Below are 25,263 nucleotides of genomic sequence, written 5' to 3' on the forward strand. Positions count from 1 at the left end.
AATATGTTTGGTGGTTTCTTCCATTTTAAATGTTTGATCCTCTGAAGGTAATAAAATATGTTAGGGGAATCAATCAAATATATTTGTCTCTTACATGACAACACTCCGATCGTGACCAGCAGTTTTACAGAAGATAATAGCCCACAATATTGTGATAACATCAAGAGAATATATACAGTATATATATATATATATATATATATATATAGTAAGTTACAAAAGCAGTATATGACAAACTAAAAAAATACATATAAAAGGTTGTATAAGAGATTTTTTTTTATCCTAAAACAAAAGATAGGAGGTATGTCTTATCTTTTAGAAGGCAGGAGGTCACAGTGAGGGAGGCACAATGCATTTCGTCCTAAGACTTCATCAAGGGGTACATTTTTCATCCAGCAGTTTACCACTGCTACTTACTCAGGGTTACCTGACTTCAGGGAGTGTCTCTCTATCAAACTAATTAAATTTTTTATTATGTTAAGGGATATACCACAAGTGGCGCTGAACCTCACTATTTTCCATATACCGTATATCAGGGCTGGCCAAACCGGTCCTCGAGATCTACCAACAGGTCACGTTTTCCAGGCCTCCTGGAGATCTGTAGAATTGTCAGTTAGGAATGAATGCAGCACAACTTAATTAGTAATGACTACACCTGTGCTCCAGCTAGGTGGTCTGGAAAATGTGGCACATCTGTCACTGTGGGGCATATCTTGCAGCATGAGGGCATATCTGGCACTGTGGGGCATATCTGGCACTGTGGGGCATAGCTGGAAGCATGAGGGCATATCTGGCACATCTGGCACTGTGGGGCATATCTGGCAGCATGAGGGCATATCTGGCACATCTGGCATTGTGGGGCATATCTGGCAGCATGAGGGCATATCTGGCAGCATGAGGGCATATCTGGCACTGTGGGGGCATATCTTTAACTGTGGGGGCATATCTGGCACTATGAGGGCTGTGTACGGCTAGAGCTGCATTTCCCACCCTAGGCTTATACTCGAGTCAATAAGTTTTCCCAGGTTTTAGTTGTAAAATTAGGTGCCTCGGCTTATATTCGGGTCGACTTATACTCAAGTATATACGGTATATATTGTGAAAGTCGAAATTGCATTTTACTCTCAGAATGCAATATTGCATTTATTAGCATAGGTATGTACGCATTTTTGCGTACTACGGTACTTTGCGGATTACCACATCTTACCCTTATTAAGGTAGAACAAGCAGTTGCTAATAAAAGCCATATTGTTACACATATTCATACTCCAAACTTACATATAATTTACACATAGTCATAAGATGATTTAATAACAGACTTTAGTACCTAGCAACATTTAGGTTAGATCAGGAGACAGCATTTCACATAGCACAGGTTTAGAAGCATATCACCACATCTGATTTTATATCATCGTGTTCAGCTCTCCATTTGCTGCACCCTGAGGATCCTGAGGGCATCAACAGTCACATTCCTGAGAACAATACCTTTGAATGGACCAATGGATCACCGAGTTACGAAAATGTTTACATCACGGACCAATAAGATAAGAATAACAGCGTGTTTATTATTGTATTGTGTGTGTTAGAAGCTACTGTATAAATACAGTTGCTTGGATCCATTCCAGAGATCTCCTGTCTCATAACTATCACGGTTATCTGCTGACGACTGCTGCTTGGATCCAGGGTGGCGCTTGTGTACGTACAGTATATCAGCTGTAACTTACTCTGACAGTGTGTATAATACTTGCTGTTTACCTGTATTTCTGTACTTGTGTTATTTTATTTATTATTTATTTATTTCTGTTAGTATTAAATCCGTATGTGCGTTGGACCCCATTACAAACGTATATGGTTTCATATTGGGATTCCTTAAGGTATTTGAGTGCGCATAACCGCACTTAAGGTACGCTTCATATTTCTACGCTGTGTCCGCAACAATATACTTGGCTTTGTTATTAATGTTTTTGAACTACTGTGTTCCTGGCGCACATTACTCCTATCCCACTAGCCTAAGGTCTGTCCCATCCCCCTAGCAGTGGGAGCTGTAGAGGCACGTGCAAGTTGGACATGTGACAGACCTTCACAAATTAATATATAGCTATATCGTAAGTATATATAGTCATTCTTGACAACTGAACTGAAATGCTTTGTATACATTGTCTCATATTTATAATCAGTCTGAATCTTTTTTTCCAGCTGTACCCAATAGCTCTTATAAATTGACTTTATGTATTGTACAACCAATTCAACAAAAATTCCTCCTAATTTCAGAATTTCCCTATCAATCACTCAACCACAGAATACTTTTTCTCAATTGCTTGGTATGAACTGTCTCCTTGTTCTACAGTAGTTTTAATTGGATATAAATCCTGTTTAGCCTTACAAATATCGGACTGCCTATAGATGTAATATTTTAAATACACTTGTATGTGTTTAATGTAACTACTGCCATCTACTCTTTTTGTCTTGTTTTAATTATTAATTATGCATGAAAGAAGCAAAGTTTTGGGTATAAAAACAAATGCTAAACGGAGACTGATAAAACAAACTATCCACGTAAAGTGGTGCAAGTCTTTATTTTCACCAACTGGTTAAACAAATTATTATTTTTGGTATTTGCTTTATACTCGGAAATCATGCAATCTTTTACAGTTAGAAAGGATGTTGCTTAGAGTGGTCATGTTACATCATTTAACAGTATTGGTCCTCAAATATGGATCTAGCTTAATTAATCTAGAGACAACCCCTTTTCATCCAGAACTCATTTTGTACATATGGTTCCTCCTGCCTTCATTGGTTATACTAAACAGCTACTTTAAACAATAAAAGCCAGCACAAAATTTATAAAATCAGTTTTCGTCGACTTTTAAGAAGATTTGACAAGTAATAACTCACTTACCCATCCCCTACTGAATATCTTGCCTGTTAAAAGGGTACAAATGTCAGAATATATATCTTTCTAGCAATCGAGTACAGGTGGATTGAATAATTTCCTACATGTTTCTCCATGAAATAGTTACGTTTCACCAGTGGAGAAATGCGTAAGAAATTGTCTGAGGCACCTGTATTCGATTGCTGTATGGATGCTATATAATCTTTGGGTATATGTTTAATTTTCCGTCTGTCAGGATTCCGGCGTTTGGGATACCGACGTCGGAATCCCGACAGGCAGAATCCCTGCGCACAGGGCTAATCCCACTCGTGGGTGTCCACGACACCCACAGAGTGGGCATAGAACCTGTGGTGAGCGCAGTAAGTCAACAAGCCCGCAATGGGACTCTTAGCACTCGCCCCCCTGCCGGCATACTAGCAGCCGGCATACCGTTTTCTGTATACTGATGGCTGGCATTCCGGCAGCAGGGCAATCATACTGAACCCAATCTTTGCACTCCTATTATTGTCATATACTGTATCACTTGATAATTTCTTTTTTTAAGTCTGAGGTTTACAAATTAATCTTTGCAAGGAGCTACAATGAAATGACGACAATCAGAACAAGGACACTGTGAGGACAATTAGAACAGGGACACGTGAATAATGCGATTGTAAGCTTTGTAAGTGTTGGCTTTACAACTGCAAACATGATAGTAAAGCATCATGTTTGAGGTTGTAAAGCCGACTCTTAAAATACTTTAAAATAGAGATGTTTGCAGACCCGTGTGTTTTGGTTATAATTCATCATCGTGTTTTGGTTTTCACAAAACCACCCTCTAGTGTTTTGGTTCGGTTAAAAAATAATGAAATAAAAAAAATATTGATAATTATTGATAAAAAAAAAATCAATAAAAACGGCTTAAATCATGCAATCCAAAACCCGAAACTCGGATTTAAACTCTGAAATCCTTACCATGGAAAGATCTGATCTGGGACTCCTCGGGAGATCTGGACTGGGTTTTGGTTTGCATCCACAAAATTCGGGTGAATTTGGATTTCTGGAGAACTGAACCACATATCTCTACTGTAAATTGCATTATTAACATGCTGGCATGCAGGGTTCAACCTCAGAGTGTCTCCATTGTAATTGTCAACATTTTAACTGCTGAGCTTGCCACTACATCCCATTCAGTGGTACTCTCTCCATTTCCAGTCCCAGCAACCCCAAACATGTGCATGTGAGTTGATGTATGCCAATTCACAGTGGAGTAACTGGAAAACAGACAAAATTACAGTAACAATGAGCACAATGCTGTCCTGTATACATCTACCAGTGATATTATAATTATTCTATATATAGATTCAGTATTCTATATATAGATGTGTCCTCACTCGCTGGGCGTCCATAATCCATATGGCGCAAGATGTCTAGCGTGACCGAGACACTCAGAGAGGCATAGCGTGCCATATTTTTCTTCACATTTTGCAGCCTAGGTGCATTACAGATGATCGTTGCCTTTTGTAGCAACGGTGCAAGCATTAGCAAAATGGCTGCACTGGTGAATTGTTTGAGGACAGCAGTTGTGCACAATGAGTGGACCAGCAGATGAAAAAACTGGGACTGAACACAAGCCAGGGGTCATATATGGCTACTGGATGCTTGATTGGAACGGAGAGTGGGCAGACTTGTTTAGTCCAACAGAAGGGCAACAGTGCATTAAATGACAGATAATGTGAACCAGCAAACAGTTCAGATGGCCTCTCTATGAATAATACTTTACACATTACATCATATAGACTGCGGAAGCAGAAGGCCTGTCCGGACGCAATGCTATCTGCACAAACAGGGTGATTTGGTCTGATAAATCCTGTTTTCTTTTACACCATGCGGACAGTAGGGTGAGGATATGAGGACAACAGCATGAAAGCATGGATCCTTCTTGAATTGCCACAACTCTTCAGACTGGTGGAAGCAATGTTACAGTATGGTCTGAGCTTTTTGGTACATGTGGACATTTAGTAGCATCAATGTCTAGCAGAACTCCAGCCATATTAAGGGCAGAAGGTGACCCAACAAAGGAATAACCTAGTGGTCATAATATTTTTCAGTATGAGATTTTATATACAGTATATATTCTTTGCACTCCTATTGTTGGCATATGCAGATGTGCTCCTATTGGTGCATCAGGTCCCGCACCATTGGGCAACTTTTTTGCAGAAAATGCGTCTTAGTCTCCACGTGATGCTGATTAATTTTATATATGACACTTGTATATTTGTGTGGGAATGAGTTGGACAAGGTCTGTATACAGACTCATTCACACACAATATACAAGTGTCATATGTCAATTGAATCAGCACAGTCTCCTTGTGCATTCTAGTGCATCACGTTGTGAAAGAGAGTAATTTTTTACCAAAAAAAAGAAGCCCGACGTTTGCAGAGTTGCACAGGACCTGGCACCTCACTCACACCAGGCATCTCGTTATATATAATGTATTGAGGCTAGATGTATGAGGACACATCTGTATCACTTAATAAATTCTTCTTTGAATAGCTGCTAATCTTTCTTATTAATGATGATATGGTATATCTTCCAATTTCCTGATTTTTAAATATTGGACAGTACAGTATACTGGGGCCTAGATATCTCTCATTAGGTAATTCTAACTCTTAACCTATCAGGTATGACTGCAGATGACTCTATGCTGACGAAAGATATTTCCTATGCCTTTTAAATAAGTACAGATAAGGAATGAAACTGACAGACAAATTGAGTTGTTCTTTACCAAATACAAATGCAATATATCATACTGTACAGACATCCTATCCCATTCCACTCTTTGCTCTACCCCAATACCCTTTCTCTGAGTTTTCAGTAGTTATGACATTTATTTTATTTCATCATGTTATTTTTACATTTTCTTTCTCTAAAATACAATAAAACATTTTTTCAAACACATAAAATGCCAATCCAAAAATAAATATATATATGTTAATCTTTCATTTTCTAGGCGTTCCTAAACATTTTTGTAATTGATTTGTTAGGCCATTCATTTTTTCTGTCCAGTGTTCCGTGTTCTCTCGTAGCTGACCAGAAAGGTCTTCAACACATTGTATCCAAAATGTTTTGTCTTCTGAATCTTGCATCACTACCTGTCCCATATCCCTCTCTGAAAGCATTGTTTCTTTTTTTGGGGAGAGAAACTCAAGTGATTTGTGAGACCCAGGTTTCTGATATGGCAAACTCTTGCAGTTGACGGAAAGAACATTCTTAGGTGGGGGTTCTTGCCGGAGGAAATCCCTCTGTTCTTTAACTTTCACGTGAGCTAAAAGATTAGAGAGTGTCTGATTGCATGTTTGCAAATGAAGTTCAAACTGTTGGCATCTAAGCTTCTCATCTTCTAACTGCTGCCGCAAACATCCATTTTCTTCACTTAATTCATTCAGCTGGGTGAGAGAAAGACATAATCATTATCTTATTTTCCTTAACTTTGTATTAGATATACTGTAAAGAGCAATGTAGCAAACCTTTTAATCTGAAGAGTAAATAAGTGGACAAGTAGAGAAGTTTATCACAGCAACAAATCACCTTCGAGGTAGCATTTATTAAGTACTATTGAATGTCAGGTAGGAGATGATTGGTTGCTATGGGCAACTTCTCCACTCTTGTCCACTACTGAACCTTTCCATAAAGCATGGTACATCTCCCCATAGTTACTTGTTTGAACTTCCTGGCTATTACAAATGGGTGAAGGGTCTGAAATGGGAAAAATTATGGCAAGAATTCTTTAGGGACAAAATGGGTTCAGCTCTAATAGCAGTACTCTGGGATGCCTTTAAGGCATATATGCGTGGGTCATTAATTAGGAGAATAGCAGAATTAAACATTTCACATAGGAAAAATGGATTGGAGATAGAAAATAAGTGCAATACTTTAGAATGGGTGTATCTGAATGATAAGTTAGAATCCTCCAGACTTGCTTGGAGAGAGGCACAGAAAGAGTGGATTACATATATGCAGGAAGATACAACATGCCAATTGATATTCAATTCTCATTCTAAATACTCTAACGCGGATAGATCAGGTAGTTACTTGGCTTATTTAATTCACTTGGATAGGCCCTCGAATATTGTAACAAAATTGCAAACAAGGGAAGGCAATATTGCCAGTACAACTGAAATCGTGAAAATGTTGCAACTTATTTTCGGGATGTTTATGACTCTAGGGTATTTTCTAAACAGAATGAACTGTCAGAATATGTAACTGCGGTTGGTCTTCCTACTATTACAACTGAAGATCAATGCTCCATTTACAATAGAGGAAATCGAGTCAGCTGTTAATTCGTTCCCTGGGGGTACAGTCCCTGGAATAGATGGTATTACCGTGGAAGTTTATAAAAAGCATATAAAGGTATTTTCCCCTAGATTGTTGGAGCTATTCAGGGAACTTTACGAAGAAAACACGCTTCCGCAGTCTGTGCCTGAGGCAGTAATAATAGTTATTTTAAAATCTGGTAAAGACCCTGAACTACCAGAATCCTTTAGAACCATGGGGGTCATTCCGACCCAATCGCTCGCTGCAGTTTATCGTAGTGCAGGGATCGTGTCGGAACTGTGCATGCGCCGGCGCCACAGTACGCTGGCGCATGCCAGCCATCATTGCCTATCGATCGCCTCTGAGGCAGAGGCGGTCGCTGGGTAGGAGGGGGCTGGACGGCGGCATTAAGCTGCCGTTCAGGAGGCGCGGTCCCGCCAATGCAGGCATGGCCAGACCGTTGGGGGGGCGGGGGGGGCGGGCCGCGGCGGCTGCGTGACGTCACATGAAGCCGTTGCGACCCGGGGCAGCAAAGAGGCTCTCCCGGCCAGCCGCAGGAGCTGCGCTGGCCGGGAGTAACTCCTGAGATGCAAAAGCATCGCCGCTGTGCGATGCTTTTGCATTTCTGGGGGGGGCGGCATTGACATGTGGGGCAGACTAGTCCTGTGCTGGGCGTCTCCCCGCATGTCTGAGTGCCTATTCGTAGCTGTGCTAAATTTAGCACAGCTACGATCAACTCAGAATGATCCCCCATGACTCTAATATCTACAGATGCTAAAATCTTGGCCAAGATTCTATCAGATTAAATAAGATTTTAAACCTACCGGTAAATCTTTTTCTCCTAGTCCGTAGAGGATGCTGGGGACTCCGTAAGGACCATGGGGTACAGACGGGCTCCGCAGTAGACATGGGCACTATAAAGAACTTTTAGTATGGGTGTGCACTGGCTCCTCCCTCTATGCCCCTCCTCCAGACCTCAGTTAGAGAACTGTGCCCAGAGGAGATGGACAATACGAGGAAAGGATTTTGTTAATCCAAGGGCAAGATTCATACAAGCCCACACCAAGCATACCATATAACCTAGAAACATGCAACCAGTTAACAGTATGAACAAAAACAGCATCAGTCAAAGACCGATTCCCACTGTAACATAACCCTTATGTAAGCAACAACTATATACAAGTCTTGCAGAGTAAGTCCGCACTGGGATGGGCGCCCAGCATCCTCTACGGACTAGGAGAAAAAGATTTACCGGTAGGTTTAAAATCTTATTTTCTCTTACGTCCTAGAGGATGCTGGGGACTCCGTAAGGACCATGGGGTTTATACCAAAGCTCCAAACCGAGCGGACGAGTGCGGATGACTCTGTAGCACCGATTGAGCAAACGCGAGGTCCTCATCAGCCATGGTATCAAACTTGTAGAATTTTGCAAAAGTGTTTGAACCCGACCAAGTAGCTGCTCGGCATAACTGCAAAGCTGAGACGCCTCGGGCAGCCGCCCAAGAAGAACCCACCTTCCTAGTGGAATGGGCCTTTACCGAATTTGGCAACGGCAATCCAGCTGTAGAATAAGCCTGCTGAATCGTGTTACAGATCCAGCGAGCAACAGTCTGCTTTGACGCAGGCGCGCCAATCTTGTTGGCTGCATACAGGTCAAACAGAGTCTCTGTTTTCCTAACCCTAGCCATCCTGGCTACATAAACCTTTAGAGCCCTGACTACATCGAGGGACTTGGAGTCCTCCAAGTCACTCGTAGCTACAGGCACCACAATAGGTTGGTTCATATGAAATGAAGACACCACCTTAGGTAAAAATTGAGGACGAGTCCTCAATTCTGCTCTATCCACATGAAAAATCAAGTAGGGGCTCTTGTTAGACAAGGCCGCCAATTCTGACACCCGCCTTGCCGAAGCCAAGGCCAATAACATGACCACCTTCCAGGTGAGAAATTTCAACTCAACCGTTTGAAGGGGTTCGAATCAGTGTGATTTAAGGAACTGTAACACCACGTTCAGGTCCCATGGTGCCACTGGGGGCACAAAAGGAGGCTGGATGTGCAGCACTCCCTTCACAAAAGTTTGGACTTCTGGGAGAGAAGCCAATTCCTTCTGAAAGAATATAGATAGGGCCGAAATCTGTACCTTAATGGAGCCTAACTTCAGGCCCATATCCACACCTGTCCGTAGGAAGTGGAGAAAATGGCCCAGATGGAAATCTTCCGTAGAAGCATTCTTGGTTTCACACCAAGAGACATATTTCCTCCAAATACGGTGATAATGTTTCGCCGTCACCTCCTTCCTAGCCTTTATTAGAGTAGGTATGACCTCCTCCGGAATACCTTTCCCAGCTAGGATCCGGCGTTCAACCGCCATGCCGTCAAACGCAACCGCGGTAAGTCTTGGAACACGCAGGGCCCCTGCTGCAACAGGTCCTCCCTGAGAGGAAGAGGCCAAGGATCTTCTGTGAGCATTTCCTGAAGATCTGAGTACCAGGCCCTTTGAGGCCAATCTGGAACAATGAGAATTGTCTGTACTCTTTTTTGTCTTATGATCCTCAAAATCTTTGCGATGAGAGGAAGAGGAGGAAACACATAGACCGACTGAAACACCCATGGTGTTACCAGGGCGTCTACTGCTATTACCTGAGGGTCCCGGGACCTGGCACAATACCTCCGAAGTTTCTTGTTGAGGCGTGACGCCATCATGTCCACCTGAGGAACTCCCCAGAGACCCGTTATCTCTGCAAAGACTTCTTGATGAAGTCCCCACTCTCCCGGATGGAGATCGTGTCTGCTGAGGAAGTCTGCTTCCCAGTTGTCCACTCCCGGAATGAAGACAGCTGACAGAGCGCTTACGTGACTTTCCGCCCAGCAAAGAATCCTGGTGGCTTCCGCCATCGCGACTCTGCTCCTTGTCCCGCCTTGGCGGTTCACATGAGCCACGGCTGTGACATTGTCTGATTGAATCAGAACCGGTAGGTTGCGAAGAAGACTCTCCGCTTGTCGAAGGCCGTTGTATATGGCCCTTAATTCCAGCACGTTGATGTGCAGACAGGACTCCTGGCTTGACCATAGTCCCTGAAAATTTCTTCCTTGGGTGACTGCTCCCCATCCTCGGAGGCTCGCGTCCGTGGTCACCAGAACCCAATTCTGAATGCCGAACCTGCGACCCTCTAGAAGGTGAGCACTTTACAGCCACCATAGAAGAGACACCCTGGCCCTGGGGGACAGTGTTATTTTCTGATGTATTTCTAGATGGGACCTGGACCACTTGTCCAGAAGGTCCCACTGAAACGTCCTCGCATGACACCTGCCGAAGGGAATGGCCTCGTAGGAGGCCACCATTTTTCCCAGAACTCGAGTGCATTGATGAACTGACACTCTTTTTGGCTTTAGCAGGTCTCTGACCATGTTCTGGAGATCCTGGGCTTTTTCCAACGGGAGAAAAACCTTCTTTCGTTCCGTGTCCAGTATCATGCCTAGGAACGATAGTCGAGTTGTTGGAACCAATTGCGACTTTGGCAGATTGAGAATCCAACCGTGCTGTTGGAGCACTCTCAGGGAGAGCGACACGTTCTTCAGCAATCGATCTCTTGATCTCACCTTTATCAGGAGATCATCCAAGTAGGGGATAATTGTGACTCCCTGGCTACGCAGGATCACCATCATTTCCGCCATTACCTTGGTGAAAATCCTCGGGGCCGTGGAAAGCCCAAACGGCAACGTCTGAAACTGGTAATGACAATCCTGTACAGCGAATCTCAGGTACTCCTGATGAGAGGGATATATGGGGACATGAAGGTAAGCATCCTTTATGTCTAGCGACACCATAAAATCCCCCCCGTCCAGGCTGGATATTACAGCTCGGAGCGATTCCATCTTGAATTTGAATCTTTTCAAGTACAGGTTTAGGGATTTTAGATTTAAAATGGGTCTGACCGAACCATCCGGCCTCGGGACCGCAAACAGGGTCGAATAATATCCTTTTCCCTGTTGGACCAGGGGAACCCTGACAATCACTTGCTGTTGACACAGCGTTTGAATTGCAGATAACACTACTTCCCACTCTGGGTAAGAAGTTGGTAAGGCCGACTTGAAAAACCGGCGCGGGGGCACTTCCTCGAATTCCAGCTTGTAGCCCTGGGAAACAATTTCCATCACCCAAGGATCCACGTCTGACTGAACCCAGACTTGGCTGAAGAGTCGAAGGTGTGCCCCCACCGGAGCGGACTCCCGTAGGGGAGCCCCAGCGTCATGCGGTGGACTTAGTAGAAGCCGGGGAGGACTTCTGCTCCTGGGAACCAGCTGAAGCAGGTGTTCTTTTCCCTCTACCCTTACCTCTGGCAAGGAAGGAGGAGCCCTGACCTCTTCTGGACTTATGCGACTGAAAGGACTGCATCTGATACTGTGGAGTTTTCTTTTGCTGTCAGGGAACAAAAGGTAAAAAGGTAGATTTACCCGCTGTAGCTGTGGAAACCAGGTCCGCGAGACCGTCCCCAAACAACACGTCACCCTTGTAAGGTAAAACCTCCATATGTTTTTTGAGTCCGCATCACCCGTCCATTGGCGGGTCCATAAGGATCGTCTCGCAGAAATAGCCTTGGCTCTGGAACCCAGCAATCCAATGTCTCTTTGAGCGTCTCTCATATATAAGACTGCGTCCTTAATATAGGCTAAAGTTAACAAAATGGTATCCCTATCTAGGGTATCAAGGTCAGCTGACAGGGTATCTGTCCAAGCTGCAATTGCGCTACATACCCATGCCGACGCAATTGCCGGTTTGAGCAAAGTGCCAGTATGTGTATAGATAGACTTTAATGTAGTCTCCTGCCTGCGGTCCGCAGGATCCTTGAGGGCCGCCGTGTCAGGAGACGGCAGCGCCACCTTCTTGGACTGGCATGTTAAAGCCTTGTCCACGCTGGGAGAGGATTCCCAACGTACCCTGTCCTGCGTAGGGAAAGGGTATGCCATATTAATTCTTTTGGGAATCTGCAGTTTCTTATCTGGAGATTCCCAAGCCTTTTCAAATAACTTGTTAAGTTCATGAGATGGGGGAAAGTTTACTACCTGCTTCTTTCCCTTAAACATGTGTACCCTCGTGTCGGGAACAGAGGGTTCATCAGTGATATGCAAAACATCCTTTATTGCAATAATCATACACTGAATACTTTTTGTCACCCTAGGGTGCAATCTTGCTTCCTCATAGTCGACACTGGAGTCAGAGTCCGTGTCGGTATCCGTGTCTACTATTTGTGACAAAGGACGTTTCTGAGACCCCGAAGGGCCCTGTGAGTCGGTCCAATCTGTGGATTGACCCCTGTTGTCTCCCTGGACTCTGCTTTGTCCAGTCTCTTATGTAAGGATGCTACACTTGCATTTAACATATGCCACATATCTATCCATTCCTGAGTCGGCACCACCGATGGGGACTCAGCACTCATTTGCTCCACCTCCTCCTTGGACGAGCCTTCCGATTCAAACATGCCGACACACACGTACCGACACCCCACACACACCGGGATATAACTATAAGGGGACAATTCCCCAACCAGGCCCTTTGGAGAGACAGAGAGAGAGTATGCCAGCACACACCCAGCGCCAAACTGACACTGGAATAAGCCCAGACAGCGCTTTTATATTATAACAATAACTTTCCCACTCACTGCGCCAATATTGTGCCCCCCCTCCTCTTTTTCAGCCCTCTGATCCGTGTTCAGCAGGGGAGAGTCTGGGGAGCCAGCTTCTCTGCAGCTTCTGTGGAGAAAATGGCGCTGGTTAGTGCTGAGGGATCAAGCTCCGCCCCCTCCAGCGGCGGGCTTCGGTCCCGCTCTGATTCTAAAAAAATGGCGGGGGTTAATCTATTTACTGCCTCCGCAGCCTAATGAACTCTATTATGCCAGCCTTGAGGTTTATTGCTGCCCAGGGCGCCCCCCCTGCGCCCTGCACCCATCTGTGCCTGCTCTGTGTGTGTTGTGTGGGAGCAATGGCGCGCAGCGTTACCGCTGCGCGCTTACCTCAGTGAAGATCTGAAGTCTTCTGCCGCCTTGAAGTCTTCTTTTCTTCTCATACTCACCCGGCTTCTATCTTCCGGTTCTGCAAGGAGGACGGCGGCGCGGCTCCGGGACGAACTGCAGGGTGAGACCTGCGTTCCGACTCCCTCTGGAGCTAATGGTGTCCAGTAGCCTAAGAAGCAGAGCCTATCATTTAAGTAGGTCTGCTTCTCTTTCCTCAGTCCCACGATGCAGGGAGCCTGTTGCCAGCAGTGCTCCCTGAAAATAAAAAACCTAACAAAATTCTTTAAACAGAGAAACTCAGGAGAGCTTCCCTGTAATGCACCCTATCTCCTCTGGGCACAAGATCTAACTGAGGTCTGGAGGAGGGGCATAGAGGGAGGAGCCAGTGCACACCCATACTAAAGTTCTTTATAGTGCCCATGTCTCCTGCGGAGCCCGTCTATACCCCATGGTCCTTACAGAGTCCCCAGCATCCTCTAGGACGTAAGAGAAAATAAAGTTATAACTGAAATAGTTCATTCAGATTAGACAGGATTATTGCCTGGGAAATCTACTTCTGTTAATCTTAGACGCTTATATACACATTTCCAGATTTCACATGTGGAAGAAACATCTCCAGTTGTAGTTTCATTAGATGCCAACAAGGCATTTGATTCGGTAGAGTAGCCTTTTTTTCAGGGGAGGTGATGAGGATCTATGGACTAGGTCCAGGTTTCATCAAGTGGGTCCAGCCTCTATGTATGGGCCCCAAAGCTCGGATATCAGTTAATGGATATGTATCATCGTTATTTACCCTGACTAGGGGTACAAGACGGGGCTGTCCATTATCTCCAACACTACAGTATTTGCATTAGCAATTGAACCACTAGCTTGTATTTTAAGATCGCATCTGGGTATATTAGGTCTTAAAGTTGGAAATAGTATAGATACTGTAGCATTATATTGTATGCTGACAACCTATTAATTTACCTTTCAGATTATATTAAATCTATGCCGTTAATTCTTCAAATGATTCATGATTATGGACTATAGTCAGGTCTTAATATAAACTGGGGAAAATCACATATTGTTCCTCTGTTGTGTATAGACCCAAGCGTTTCTCAGGTTAATCGTCCTCTCCAACGGGTTGACCAATTTAAAATTACAGTTGTTGCCATAATGTCCATAGTGCTCGGTCTACACAACATAATGCTAAATCAAACTGTATATAGCTAGAAAATTTAGTTTGCAAAATGAAAAAAATAATGAGGGCTTCAAAAGCTAAAATGCCAGGATGCTATGTAATGTATACGTTTAGCCAATGTATGTATGTATGTATGTATGTTTGTTATACGTAATATATATGTATGTTTGTTATACGTAATGGGATTTTAAGTGTCTTTTGTTTGTATGTATTTAAAACAAGTACATAAAACTCAATTAATGAAGTGGAGGTAGTGGGGAGAGATGCTCCCATTATCCCTAGGTTTGAATGTGCTGGCTGCTGCCCATGGGTTGGAAGGGGGAGCCAGAGGCTGCAGGAGGTTACTCTATGCCGTGATGGCAGCACCGGGATATGCTGCCCCCCCCCCCCTACAACATGGTATAAGGAAACATCTATAGTTTACCTTTCATGTCTCTACCCTCCATTGTCTCTCCTTATTTCAAACATGTCACACAACAGCCAGTAGGTACACAAAATTAACAGTCACCAATGCTGTCAAATGGGGGCTTATAATGTTTCAGCCATAAAATTGCCAAACTCACTTCTCCACCAGCTGCTACAATACATTTCACTACCTTATGTATCAAGCGTACCTTGCACCTCTTAAATTGTAAGATCATTTTAATAAATACATATTTAACATGTGTTTCTGTATGTTATTTTTTAAAGAGCTGCATAAAATGTTGATACCTATGCAAATAAAAGATAATAATATTAAGAATATTGGCAAACTACACAGAACAATTCCCTTTTTCTACAAGTTAGATGCGGTTATACCAATATATTCCTAATCTTTGGAAGGTAATATTCATTAAAAAGGTGATTGTAAAATTCAAAAAGTATCTTATAATCAAATTTGCTATGCTGGGAATTGTAGTGCTCAAGGTTAAGATAGATTTATGCATGACAAGCTTAGGTACAGTTGCACAATGACAAAGTGCCGCTGGAAACCATTCTAGAATGTTGGCAAACCTGAAATCATTTCCTCCTCTACATACGTAGTACTGTAAGTCATTTTTTTATTCATAAAAATCACTAACTATACTATTACTGCCAATAATCAAAGTAATATCAGTAAGAATAGCTTAAAGGATACATTTTCTAGTTTATTGTTATTAAATTAGAAGTATCATTACTATAAGGCTAAAACATTATACAGGTACTTACAGTAATGCCATACATACATACATACATACATACATACATACATACATACATACAGAAAATACATAATGGATTTAGCTACTGATATACTGTATAATAAGAATTTACTTACCGATAATTCTATTTCTCGGAGTCCGTAGTGGATGCTGGGGTTCCTGAAAGGACCATGGGGATTATACCAAAGCTCCCAAACGGGCGGGAGAGTGCGGATGACTCTGCAGCACCGAATGAGAGAACTCCAGGTCCTCCTTTGCCAGGGTATCAAATTTGTAAAAATTTACAAACGTGTTCTCCCCTGACCACGTAGCTGCTCGGCAGAGTTGTAATGCCGAGACCCCTCGGGCAGCCGCCCAAGATGAGCCCACCTTCCTTGCGGAATGGGCCTTAACAGATTTAGGCTGTGGCAGGCCTGCCACAGAATGTACAAGTTGAATTTTGTTACAAATCCAACGAGCAATCGACTGCTTAGAAGCAGGTGCACCCAACTTGGTGGGTGCATACAGTATAAACAGCGAGTCAGATTTTCTGACTCCAGCCGTCCTTTAAATGTATATTTTTAAGGCTCTGACAACGTCCAACAACTTGGAGTCCTTCAAGTCGTCTGTAGCCGCAGGCACTACAATAGGCTGGTTCAGGTGAAACGCTGATACCACCTTAGGGAGAAAATGCGGACGCGTCCGCAGCTCTGCCCTATGTCGAATGGAAAATTAAATAAGGGCTTTTATAAAACAAAGCCGCCAGTTCAGATACTCTCCCGGCCGAAGCCAGGGCCAGTAACATAGTCACTTTCCATGTGAAATATTTCAAATCCACATTCTTTAGTGGTTCAAACCAATTGGATTTGAGGAAATCTAAAACTACATTTAGATCCCACGGTGCCACCTTAGGCACCACAGGAGGCTGTATATGCAGTACTCCTTTGATAAAAATCTGGACCTCAGGGACTGAGGCCAATTCTTTTTGGAAGAATATTGATAGGGCCGAAATTTGAACCTTAATAGATCCCAATTTGAGACCCATAGACAATCCTGATTGCAGGAAATGTAGGAAAACGACCCAGTTGAAATTCCTCCCTCGGAGCACTCCGCTGCTCGCACCACGCAACATATTTTCGCCAAATACGGCGATAATGCTTCGCGGTGACTTCCTTCCTTGCCTTTATCAAGGTAGGAATGACTTCTTCTGGAATGCCTTTTCCTTTTAGGATCTGGCATTCAAACGTCATGCCGTCAAACGCAGCCGCGGTAAGTCTTGAAAAAAAAAAACAAGTACCCTGCTGAAGCAGGTCCCTTCTCAGAAGTAGAGGCCACGGATCGTCCGTGACCATCTCTTGAAGTTCCGGGTACCAAGTCCTTCTTGGCCAATCCGGAGCCACTAGTCTTACTCCTCTTTGCCGTATAATCCTCAATACCTTTGGTATGAGAGGCAGAGGAGGAAACACATATACCGACTGGTACACCCAAGGTGTTACCAGCGCGTCCACAGCTATTGCCTGCGGATCTCTTGACCTGGCGCAATACCTGTCCAGTGTTTTGTTGAGGCGAGACGCCATCATGTCCACCATTGGTTTTACCCAACGGTTTAATAGCATGTGGAAAACTTCTGGATGAAGTCCCCACTCTCCCGGGTGAAGGTCGTGTCTGCTGAGGAAGTCTGCTTCCCAGTTGTCCACGCCCGGGATGAATACTGTTGACAGTGCTATCACGTGATTCTCCGCCCAGCGAAGGATCCTGGCAGCTTCTGCCATTGCCCTCCTGCTTCTTGTGCCGCCCTGTCTGTTTACATGGGCGACTGCCGTGATGTTGTCCGACTGGATCAACACCGGTCTTCCTTGAAGCAGAGGTTCCGCCTGGCTTAGAGCATTGTAGATTGCTCTTAGTTCCAGAATGCTTATGTGAAGAGACTTTTTCAGGCTCGACCACACTCCCTGGAAATTTCTTCCCTGTGTGACTGCTCCCCAGCCTCTCAGGCTGGCATCCGTGGTCACCAGGATCCAATCCTGCATGCCGAATCTGCGGCCCTCCAATAGATGAGCCTCCTGCAACCACCACAGAAGGGATACCCTTGTCCTCGGCGACAGGGTTATCCGCAGGTGCATCTGAAGATGCGACCCTGACCATTTGTCCAACAGATCCCTTTGCATGGAATCTGCCGAAAGGGATTGCTTCGTAAGAAGCTACCATTTTTTCCCAGGACTCTTGTGCATTGATGTACAGACACCTTTCCTGGTTTTAGGAGGTTCCTGACCAGGTCAGATAACTCCTTGGCTTTTTCTTCGGGAAGAAAAACCTTTTTCTGAACTGTGTCCAGAATCATCCCCAGGAACAGCAGACGAGTTGTCGGCATTAATTGGGATTTTGGAATATTCAGAATCCATCCGTGCTGCTTTAGCACCTCTTGAGATAGTGCTAAACCCATCTCTAGCTGTTCTCTGGACCTTGCCCTTATTAGGAGATCGTCCAAGCATGGGATAATTAATACGCCTTTTCTTCGAAGAAGAAATATTATCTCGGCCATTACCTTTGTAAAGACCCGAGGTGCCGTGGACAACCCAAACGGCAGCGTCTGAAACTGATAGTGACAGTTTTGTACAACGAACCTGAGGTACCCCTGGTGTGAGGGGTAATTGGTACGTGGAGATACGCATCCTTGATGTCCAAGGATACCATAAAGTCCCCTTCTTCCAGGTTCGCTATCACTGCTCTGAGTGACTCCATCTTGAACTTGAACTTCTTTATGTACAGGTTCAAGGACTTCAGATTTAGAATAGGCCTTACCGAGCCATCCGGCTTCGGTACCACAAAAAGAGTGGAATAATACCCCTTCCCTTGTTGTAGAAGAGGTACCTTGACTATCACCTGCTGAGAATACAGCTTGTGAATGGCTTCCAAAACCGTCTCCCTTTCTGAGGGGGACGTTGGTAAAGCAGACTTCAGGAAACGGCGAGGTGGCTCTGTCTCTAATTTCAACCTGTACCCCTGAGATATTATCTACAGGATCCAGGGATTTACCTGCGAGTGAGCCCACTGCGCGCTGTAATTCTTGAGACGACCGCCTACCGCCCCCGAGTCCGCTTGCGAAGCCCCAGCGTCATGCTGAGGCTTTTGTAGAAGCCGGGGAGGGCTTCTGTTCCTGGGAAGGAGCTGCCTGTTGCTGTCTCTTCCCTCGTCCTCTGCCTCGTGGCAGATATGAATAGCCCTTTGCTCTCTTATTTTTAAAGGAACGAAAGGGCTGCGGTTGAAAGGTCGGTGCCTTTTTCTGTTGGGGAGTGACTTGAGGTAGAATGGTGGATTTCCCGGCCGTAGCCGTGGCCACCAAATCCGATAGACCGACCCCAAATAACTCCTCTACGCATCGCCTGTCCACTGTCGTGTCCATAAAGCTCTTCTGGCCGAAATGGACATAGCACTTACCCGTGATGCCAGTGTGCAGATATCTCTCTGTGCATCACGCATATAAAGAAATGCATCCTTTATTTGTTCTAACGACAGTAAAATATTGTCCCTGTCCAGGGTATCAATATTTTCGATCAGGGACTCTGACCAAACTACCCCAGCACTGCACATCCAGGCAGTCGCAATAGCTGGTCGTAGTATAACACCTGCATGTGTGTATATACCTTTTTGGATATTTTCCATCCTCCTATCTGATGGATCTTTAAGTGCGGCCGTCTCAGGAGAGGGTAACGCCACTTGTTTTGATAAGCGTGTTAGCGCTTTGTCCACCCTAGGAGGTGTTTCCCAGCGCTCCCTAACCTCTGGCGGGAAAGGGTATAAAGCCAATAACTTCTTTGAAATTAGCAGTTTTTTATCGGGGCACCCCACGCTTCATCACACACGTCATTTAATTCTTCTGATTCGGTAAAAACTACTGGTAGTTTTTTCACACCCCACATAATACCCTGTTTAGTGGTACCTGTAGTATCAGCTAAATGTAACATCTCCTTTATTGCCAAAATCATATAACGTGTGGCCCTACTGGAAAATACGGTTGATTCGTCACCTTCACCACCGGAATCAGTGCCTGTGTCTGGGTCTGTGTCGACCGACTGAGGCAAGGGGCGTTTTACAGCCCCTGACGGTGTTTGAGGCGCCTGGACAGGCACTAATTGAGTGTCCGGCCGCCTCATGTCGGCAAACGACTGCTTAAGCGAGTTGACGCTATCCCGTAATTCCACAAATAAAGGCATCCATTCTGGTGTCGACCCCCTAGAAGGTGACATCCTCATATTTGGCAATTGCTCCGCCTCCACACCAATAACGTCCTCATACATGTCGACACACACGTACCGACACACAGCAGACACACAGGGAATGCTCTATACGAAGACAGGACCCACTAGCCCTTTGGGGAGACAGAGGGAGAGTCTGCCAGCACACACCAAAAAGCGCTATATATGACAGGGATAGCCTTATGATTAAGTGCTCCCTTATAGCTGCTTTTATATTAATATATTGCCATTTATTTTGCCCCCCCTCTCTGTTATACCCTGTTTCTGTAGTGCAGTGCAGGGGAGAGACCTGGGAGCCTTCCTGACCAGCGGAGCTGTGACAGAAAATGGCGCCGTGTGCTGAGGAGATAGGCCCCGCCCCTTTTCCGGCGGGCTCGTCTCCCGCTATTTAGTACATTTAGGCAGGGGTAAATATCTCCATATAGCCTCTGGGGCTATATGTGAGGTATTTTTAGCCTTTTTAAAGGTTTTCATTTGCCTCCCAGGGCGCCCCCCCCCCAGCGCCCTGCACCCTCAGTGACTGCCGTGTGAAGTGTGCTGAGAGGAAAATGGCGCACAGCTGTAGTGCTGTGCGCTACCTTAAGAAGACTGAGGAGTCTTCTGCCGCCGATTCTGGACCTCTTCTTGCTTCAGCATCTGTGAGGGGGCCGGCGGCGTGGCTCCGGTGACCATCCAGGCTGTACCTGTGATCGTCCCTCTGGAGCTTCATGTCCAGTAGCCAAGAAGCCAATCCATCCTGCACGCAGGTGAGTTCACTTCTTCTCCCCTCTGTCCCTCGTTGCAGTGATCCTGTTGCCAGCAGGAATCACTGTAAAATAAAAAACCTAAGCTAAACTCTCTAAGCAGCTCTTTATGAGAGCCACCTAGAATTGCACCCTTCTCGGCCGGGCACAAAAATCTAACTGGAGTCTGGAGGAGGGTCATAGGGGGAGGAGCCAGTACACACCACCTGACCTGTAAAAGCTTTACTTTTGTGCCCTGTCTCCTGCGGAGCCGCTATTCCCCATGGTCCTTTCAGGAACCCCAGCATCCACTTAGGACGATAGAGAAATTGGGTTTTTCTACTTTTATAGATAATTTATAATAATATCTCCTACTTTTATTATGCACTTTGATAATGTTACAGTTTTAAAATGGTTGTAATAATCATAGAGAGATGTAACGATTAGATGTAAAGATTACTGTAAGTATTAGATGTAACTCAAATGCCGTATTTAGCAGTTTGGATGTTAATTAAAGGATCGCTTTCTGGTTTAAAAAGGATAGAATACAAGCTATTGAATCTCGTCTGAGGAATAATGGACAATAATGTAAAGTTCATAAAGCTTTTTAGGTATTTGATATGATCAGTGAGCAGGATTTTAATACTTCTCTTTCCCTTTTAGGAAACTTTAAAATAATAGCAATAATAGCAGTAATGATTTGAATCAAGTTTAGTGTCACTTATCTATATCTAAAATTAAAACATAATCTATTCATCTCTGCAATTTCCACTTCCATTTATCACTTTCTAACAGTCATTCTGGGGAAGACAAGGTTCTAAGATGGAAACTCACAAATTAATATTGCACATAAATGTTGCACAGGGTTCCAGTGAAGCTCTGTCCTTCATGCCAGGGTAATAAACTTACATAGATATCAGATTATTTTCATAAAGAATAACAGTCTGAATAATGCATTGCCTAAGTAGCGCTCAGTAACCCTTTCCCTGCCATCGATCCATGCCAGAATTGTGCCTTGGCAGGTCCCCCAAACTTTCACCTTCAGTATAAATAATATTTTTATTTTAATCTACCCACAAAATATGTTATATTGTTATGTTATAGTATTTGTTCAAGACAAACGCGGCTCTTCTTTTGTAAAATTTTAAGAGTAGAACATATCTTTAATTTATGGGCATTATAAGGGAAAATTTGAGAAACGTTCTTGAAAATGTGGCTTTTCGTTATTCTTCATCTACTCCAGAGGTTCCCAAACTGTGTGCCGTGGATCCCTGGGGTGCCTTGGGACACTTGCAGGGGTGCCCTTGGTTGGTGGTCCAGGACCAATTCAAAGTATTCATGGTCAATATAATAGGCAAAACCAGTGCTGGTGGCTGCCAGTCATAAAATATGTGGCCAAACAGAAGCAAATCTTGTCCCTCACCACACAACTGGCCCTAAGGATGACATATAAACACAATCTACTTAATGTAATATTTCTTTCTAAATTTCTCAATAAGAAATTTTTGGCCTAGGGGTGCCGTGAAAAAAATTCTGATATTCTAGGGCGCCGTGATTCAAAAAAGTTTGGAAACCACTGATCTACTCTCATTACGGTGCATATTTACCATTTACTGGGAATTTGTACAGATAATTATAGTTTATTATCACTACAATAAAAAATATTAGTATTGCTGGAATTTACCAAAAACATATGCAAGGACGTGAGCTCCAAAAAAGTAAACAGTAAAGGTGGCTCCAAAGTGTGCAAAACGTAAAGTGATTGGTAATGAGATAACTTTACTTCTGATGTCAGTGCATGCGGAGATTCCCTGGGGGTGCAATGTAAAAAACGCTGTGATGTGTAGCCCAAAGGCTACAATGGCTAAAGCCAAAGCTTGCTACAGTAGGCAAATTACCAGCCCTCATAGAAACCTATGGGTGCTGCTTTTGTAAAATTGGCTGTTGTATAGTAGGTCGACAGTGTCCGGGTCAACCCCAAAAGGTCAACATGCACAAGGTTGACATGTGAAAAAGGTAGACACATGAAGGGTCAACATGAGTATTTTAGGGTTTTTTTGGTGTCAATTTGTAGATTTGAGTGCATGGACCCGCCAATTAGTATACCACGTCCCCTTACATGGCTCGCTTTGGTCACCATGCTTTGGGCATGGTGCCTTGCTTCGCTCAGCACAGGTTACCATTCTGAATTGTAGTCCGTGCGGATAATAAAGTATGAAAAAGTCCTGAAGATTAAAAAAAAAATCCAAAAAAACTAATGTCAGTCATATGCTGTGTCGAACATTGCCATATCGACCATTTGACCATGTCGACCATATGTAGTTGACCATATGATGTTGACCTATTAACTGTCGAACTATCATCTGGATCCTTGCAAAATGGAGGGAGTGCAGCTGATATTGGAGATACAGGGGCTCATTTATCAATGCGTGATCAAACTCGTGACTGATAAAACGCGATGTGTATGATAAATTGTGCTCCAGCCAATCAACTTCTAACTGTCCTCTGTTTGAAAAATGACAGTTGGGAGCTGTTTGGCTAGAGCACCATTTACCATACGCAACGAGTTTTACCATTCACAATGAGTTTTATCACTCATTAATAAATGGGCCCCACAGTATCTGCTGTGGTCTCCCCCCTTCTTAATTCCTAAAGATACTTATACCCCTTTCACACCAGCAGCTTTGAACACGGGTTATTGGCACATGAGCGCGCATAATCCGTGTTCCTGTGCGGTGTGAAAGGTTCCAGGGGCAATATACCGGGTTGAGAGACCCAGTATTTCAACCCTGCTAGCGAGCAGGGTTGAACGCGTGCTCAACCCGGCGCTCGCTGTTCAGCGTGAATGGGAGCTGGGTCGGTGTGACCCGTTTCCCATTCACAGTGTATGGAGAGGCGGCGCTTGGAGATCATGTGATCTCCCAGCACCGCCCACACCGCGTCACCGCCGATATCACCAACCCGGCATATTGCCAGGTTCAGGCTGCAGTGTGAAAGGGGGTATTGAGGCGGGTCGCACTCTGGGAGCTCCCATGTCAGGCTCCTGGGTGCGACCCACCTCAGACGGTATGAAAGGGGTATTAGGGGCTAATATATCAACAATTGATAATACTCACTGTGAATGATAAAATTTGTTGCGTATGATAAATGGGATTCCAGCCAATCAGCTCCTGTCTTATGTTCAGTTCCTAACTGTCATGTGTTTGAAAAATTACAGTTGGGAGCCCATTGGCTGAAGCACCATTTATCATACATGAGTTTTATCATCCACAATGAGTTTTATCACTCGTTGATAAATGGGCCCCTTAGTTTTTGTGGGTGTCCCCTAAAAGCAGCAGAGATTTCTGTCAATATCCCTTTTGTAAATATGCCCCTACAGGTCAAACTACAGTGGTTTGAGAAATGTGTTAAAAGTGGAGGGATCCTGTGAAGTGTAGATTTTTATAATAATATAACTAGTTACCAGTCTGTCAAAATGTCGGAACAACATAACAGTAATGTCAGCGCCAATGGCAGTGCGTGCACAAACGGAGCAACACTTAAATTGCTCCCCAAGGCGCCATTTAGTGGCCACTGGCGCACAAAACACTTAAATTCACTCCATAGAGGTGAGGAGCAGCATTAGCTTTATATTATATAGGATGAATGAATTACTCATATATTTGTCTCATATGCAATGGCAGAAATATAGAGGGTGCAACTCCAATGCGGCCCAGAGGTTTAGTGGCCTGGCAATGCTAGGGTACCACACCCCTCCCCAACCTCTGAAGAGGCTCCTGGAACTTGGGCCAGAAGGATCATTGTGCCCCAACCCAGATTTGAGTATGGGGCCTATTTGATTATTTTTTTGCTTTTATAAGAACTGATTGTAAATCATCCCACATATCTGGGTTAATGAAGTTTTTTACTTAAATGTACAGTATGCGTATGGTGGAAGCCTCCCCCTCAGATGAAGTCCTCTGGCAAAATGTGTTGAGTAATATTTCAGACGAAAATTTCAATCTTCCGGACTGTGTCCTTAAACCCAGATTACAAGGCTACATCCACATTATACTGGGGACATTGTGATATACCTGCTTTTATGTACTTTCTGGTACATGTTCATATTGAGAGTGTCAAAATGTTTAACATGTATGCACTATGAAACTGTATGTTTGCACTTTTGTTTTAGATTTAATCATGTACTGTAATTTTCAGGGGTGCTACAGACTGCATATTGAGTATTGGTGATTACACAAGGTGCATCCCAGAACTTTTGCGGATGAGTGTATACAAGAAGACAAGCCATGCAATTGTCATGTCTTCCCGCATATTTAATCTGAACTATGTCTTATTGGCAACAAAAAAAGACATTAGAATAAGGGGCTAATTCAGGATGGATCGCAAATAGCGATCCAACCGGAATTTTCACGATTGCTTCGCGAGCGCATGCTGCTACTTAACAGAATTTGCTACTTAGCAGAATTTGCTACTTACTGAATCAGGTCCTAAATGCTGAGCATGAATTTGCAGAATCCATAGGGCCTAATTACCTTTTAAGTATATATAAGTAAGGTATAGGTGATGATGTTGATTAATCTCAATGCAGGTGTGGTTACAATTAAAAATCGTGCTTTAGGGTATGAGCTGTAATGTAATTAATGGATCTCTGAGGGGAGTTCTGCCAGTATCTTGTGGTGCTGCAATAAAACAAGTACCTTCTATGAGAATATTATATGATCATCAGTACAGTTACTACGT

General features: G+C 44.0%; 1 protein-coding gene across 4 annotated transcripts in view; it reads right to left on the reverse strand.

Moving 5' to 3' along the window:
- Nucleotides 1–2,557: 2,557 nt before the first annotated feature.
- The window catches only part of LOC134928326 (polyamine-modulated factor 1-binding protein 1-like), an 817,199-nt gene continuing 794,493 nt past the window's right edge, over nucleotides 2,558–25,263 (reverse strand). For 3 of the 4 annotated variants that reach the window (XM_063923947.1, XM_063923945.1, XM_063923946.1), the window contains one exon: nucleotides 2,558–6,322. In XM_063923947.1, coding sequence (XP_063780017.1) covers nucleotides 5,876–6,322 — 447 coding nt within the window. In that variant the 3' untranslated portion in view covers nucleotides 2,558–5,875. The remainder of the gene's footprint in view (nucleotides 6,323–25,263) is intronic. The other variant, XM_063923948.1, reaches the window with a different exon arrangement.

The sequence above is a fragment of the Pseudophryne corroboree genome, chromosome 5, assembly GCF_028390025.1.
Source record: "Pseudophryne corroboree isolate aPseCor3 chromosome 5, aPseCor3.hap2, whole genome shotgun sequence".
Classification (NCBI taxonomy): Eukaryota; Metazoa; Chordata; class Amphibia; order Anura; family Myobatrachidae; genus Pseudophryne; species Pseudophryne corroboree.